At 41.6% G+C, this 5000-nt stretch overlaps 1 protein-coding gene across 1 annotated transcript in view; it reads left to right on the forward strand.

Moving 5' to 3' along the window:
* The window catches only part of LOC138851427 (uncharacterized), a gene marked incomplete at its 3' end in the record, with an annotated part of 153251 nt that overhangs the window by 105927 nt on the left and 42324 nt on the right, over positions 1–5000 (forward strand). The window contains exon 2 of the mRNA XM_070080545.1: positions 3848–3962. Coding sequence (XP_069936646.1) covers positions 3848–3962 — 115 coding nt within the window. The remainder of the gene's footprint in view (positions 1–3847; positions 3963–5000) is intronic.

The raw sequence follows: 5000 nt of genomic DNA on the forward strand, positions 1-5000 counted from the left end.
ATGATGTGTTGTGGTTTACATGATGTGTTGTGGTTTACATGATGTGGTGTGGTTTACATGATGTGGTGTGGTTTACATGATGTGGTGGGGTTTACATGATGTGGTGGGGTTTACATGATGTGGTGTGGTTTACATGATGTGGTTTACATGATGTGATGTGGTTTACATGATGTGATGTGGTTTACATGATGTGATGTGGTTTACATGATGTGGTGTGGTGTACATGATGTGTTGTGGTTTACATGATGTGATGTGGTTTACATGATGTGGTGTGGTGTACATGATGTGGTGTGGTGTACATGATGTGTTGTGGTTTACATGATGTGATGTGGTTTACATGATGTGGTTTACATGATGTGATGTGGTTTACATGATGTGGTGTACATGATGTGATGTGGTTTGCATGATGTGGTGTGGTGTACATGATGTGTTGTGGTTTACATGATGTGTTGTGGTTTACATGATGTGGTGTGGTTTACATGATGTGGTGTGGTTTACATGATGTGGTGGGGTTTACATGATGTGGTGGGGTTTACATGATGTGGTGTGATTTACATGATGTGGTTTACATGATGTGTTGTGGTTTACATGATGTGATGTGGTTTACATGATGTGTTGTGGTTTACATGATGTGGTGTGGTGTACATGATGTGATGTGGTTTACATGATGTGTTGTGGTTTACATGATGTGGTTTACATGATGTGTTGTGGTTTACATGATGTGATGTGGTTTACATGATGTGGTTTACATGATGTGATGTGGTTTACATGATGTGGTGTACATGATGTGATGTGGTTTGCGTGATTTGGTGTGGTGTACATGATGTGGTGTGGTTTACATGATGTGGTGTGGTTTACATGATGTGGTGTGGTTTACATGATGTGGTGTGGTTTACATGATGTGGTGTGGTTTACATGATGTGGTGTGGTTTACATGATGTGGTGTGGTTTACATGATGTGGTGTGGTTTACATGTTGTGTTGTACATGATGTGGTGTGGTTTACATGATGTGGTGTGGTGTACATGATGTGGTGTGGTGTACATGATGTGGTGTGGTTTACATGATGTGGTGTATATGATGTGTGTGGTGGACATGATGTGGTGTGGTGTACATGATGTGGTGTGGTGTACATGATGTGGTGTGGTGTACATGATGTGGTGTGGTGTACATGATGTGGTGTGGTGTACATGATGTGGTGTGGTGTACATGATGTGGTGTGGTGTATATGATGTGTGTGGTGGACATGATGTGGTGTGGTGTATATGATGTGGTGTGGTGTACATGATGTGGTGTGGTTTACATGATGTGGTGTGGTGTACATGATGTGGTGTGGTTTACATGATGTGGTGTGGTTTACATGATGTGTGGTTTACATGATGTGGTGTGGTTTACATGATGTGGTGGAGTTTACATGATGTGGTGAGGTTTACATGATGTGGTGAGGTTTACGTGATGTGATGGGGTTTATATATGATGTAGTTTACTTGATGTGGTTGAGTTTATATGTGATGTGGTTTACATGATGTAGTGGGGTTTATAGGTGATGTGGTTTACATGATGTGGTGGGTTTTATAGATGATGTGGTTTACATGATGTGGTGTGGTTTACATGATGTGGTGGGGTTTATAGATGATGTGGTTTACATTACGTGGTGAGATTTACATGATGTGGTGGGGTTTACATGATGTGAGTGGTTTACATGATGTGGTGTGGTTTACATGATGTGGGTGGTTTACATGATGTGGGTGGTTTACATGATGTGGTGGGGTTTACATGATGTGGTGTGGTTTACATGATGTGGGTGGTTTACATGATGTGGGTGGTTTACATGATGTGGTGTGGTTTACATGATGTGGTGGGGTTTACATGATGTGGTGGGGTTTACATGATGTGGTGGGGTTTACATGATGTGGTGGGGTTTACATGATGTGGTGTGGTTTACATGATGTGGGTGGTTTACATGATGTGGGTGGTTTACATGATGTGGGTGGTTTACATGATGTGGTGTGGTTTACATGATGTGGTGGGGTTTACATGATGTGGTGTGGTTTACATGATGTGGTGTGGTTTACATGATGTGGTGGGGTTTATATGATGTGGTGGGATTTACATGATGTGGTGTGGTTTACATGATGTGGGTGGTTTACATGATGTGGTGTGGTTTACATGATGTGGGTGGTTTACATGATGTGGGTGGTTTACATGATGTGGTGTGGTTTACATGATGTGGTGGGGTTTACATGATGTGGTGGAGTTTACATGATGTGGTGTGATTTACATGATGTGGTGAGGTTTACGTGATGTGATGGGGTTTATATATGATGTAGTTTACTTGATGTGGTTGAGTTTATATGTGATGTGGTTTACATGATGTAGTGGGGTTTATATGTGATGTGGTTTACATGATGTAGTGGGGTTTATATGTGATGTGGTTTACATGATAAGGTGTTGTTTACATGATGTGATGGGGTTTATATGGGATGTGGTTTACATGATGTGGTGGGGTTTATAGATGATGTGGTTTACATGATGTGGTGGGGTTTATGGATGATGTGGTTTACATGATGTGGTCGGGTTTATAGATGATGTGGTTTACATGATGTGGTCGGGTTTATAGATGATGTGGTTTACATGACGTGGTGAGATTTACATGATGTGGTGGGGTTTACATGATGTGGGTGGTTTACATGATGTGGTGTGGTTTACATGACGTGGTGAGATTTACATGATGTGGGTGGTTTACATGATGTGGTGGGGGTTACATGACGTGGTGAGATTTACATGATGTGGGTGGTTTACATGATGTGGGTGGTTTACATGATGTGCTGTGGTTTACATGATGTGGTGGGGTTTACATGATGTGGTGGGGTTTACATGATGTGGTGGGGTTTACATGATGTGGTGGGGTTTACATGATGTGGTGTGGTTTACATGATGTGGGTGGTTTATATGATGTGGGTGGTTTACATGATGTGGGTGGTTTACATGATGTGGTGTGGTTTACATGATGTGGTGGGGTTTACATGATGTGGTGTGGTTTACATGATGTGGTGTGGTTTACATGATGTGGTGGGGTTTATATGATGTGGTGGGGTTTACATGATGTGGTGTGGTTTACATGATGTGGGTGGTTTACATGATGTGGTGTGGTTTACATGATGTGGGTGGTTTACATGATGTGGGTGGTTTACATGATGTGGTGTGGTTTACATGATGTGGTGGGGTTTACATGATGTGGTGTGGTTTACATGATGTGCGTGGTTTACATGATGTGGGTGGTTTACATGATGTTGGTTTACATGATGTGGTGTGGTTTACATGATGTGGTGGGGTTTACATGATGTGGTGTGGTTTACATGATGTGGTGTGGTTTACATGATGTTGTGGGGTTTACATGATGTGGTGGGGTTTACATGATGTGGTGGGGTTTACATGATGTGGTGGGGTTTACATGATGTGGTGGGGTTTACATGATGTGGTGGGGTTTACATGATGTGGTGTGGTTTACATGATGTGGTGGGGTTTACATGATGTGGTGGGGTTTACATGATGTGGTGGGGTTTACATGATGTGGTGGGGTTTACATGATGTGGTGGGGTTTACATGATGTGGTGGGGTTTACATGATGTGGTGGGGTTTACATGATGTGGTGGGGTTTACATGATGTGGGTGGTTTACATGTGGTTTACAACGTTTAACTTGGAGTGTTCATGTAGCAGCTGTGTGTACACCTTACCCAGTGTACATTCTTTACCTCAGAGTGTTCGTGTTGCGTTTGAGTGTATACTCTTTGACACCCACTGCACAACCCTGAGCTAAGAGGTGTACTTTCTTCCGTGTCACAGTACAGGCCGTGGAGGGAGGTGTAGCATCACTACCCTGTGACTTCCAGCATCCTGCAGATGACGCAGTCTTCCTCATACTCTGGTTCAACGGTAACCTCACTACACCCATTTACAAGTAAGTATACAACCTCACTACACCCATATATAAGTATATAACCTCACTACACACATATATAGGTGTACAGCCTCACTACACACATATATAAGTGTACAACCTCACTACACCCATATATAAGTGTACAACCTCACTACACCCATATATAAGTGTACAACCTCACTACACCCATATATAAGTGTACAACCTCACTACACCCATATATAAGTGTACAACCTCACTACACCCATATATAAGTGTACAGCCTCACTACACACATATATAAGTGTACAACCTCACTACACCCATATATAAGTGTACAACCTCACTACACCCATATATAAGTGTACAACCTCACTACACCCATATATAAGTGTATAACCTCACTACACCCATATATAAGTGTACAACCTCACTACACCCATATATAAGTGTACAACCTCACTACACCCATATATAAGTGTACAACCTCGCTACACACATCTGTAAGTGTACAACCTTACTACACCCATATATAAGTGTACAACCTCACTACACACATATATAAGTGTACAGCCTCACTACACACATATATAAGTGTACAACCTCACTACACCCATATATAAGTGTACAACCTCACTACACCCATATATAAGTGTACAACCTCACTACACCCATATATAAGTGTACAACCTCACTACACACATATATAAGTGTACAACCTCACTACACACATATATAAGTGTACAACCTCACTACACACATCAGTAAGTGTACAGCCTCACTACACCCATATATAAGTGTACAACCTCACTACACCCATATATAAGTGTACAACCTCACTACACACATATATAAGTGTACAACCTCACTGCACCCATATATAAGTGTACAACCTCGCTACACACATATATAAGTGTACAACCTCACTACACCCATATATAAGTGTACAACCTCACTACACCCATATATAAGTATACAACCTCGCTACACACATATGTAAGTGTACAACCTCACTACACCAGTAAGTGTACATATATAAGTGTACAACCTCACTACACACATATATAAGTGTACAGC

The sequence above is a fragment of the Cherax quadricarinatus genome, unplaced genomic scaffold (assembly GCF_038502225.1).
Source record: "Cherax quadricarinatus isolate ZL_2023a unplaced genomic scaffold, ASM3850222v1 Contig588, whole genome shotgun sequence".
Lineage (NCBI taxonomy): Eukaryota > Metazoa > Arthropoda > Malacostraca > Decapoda > Parastacidae > Cherax > Cherax quadricarinatus.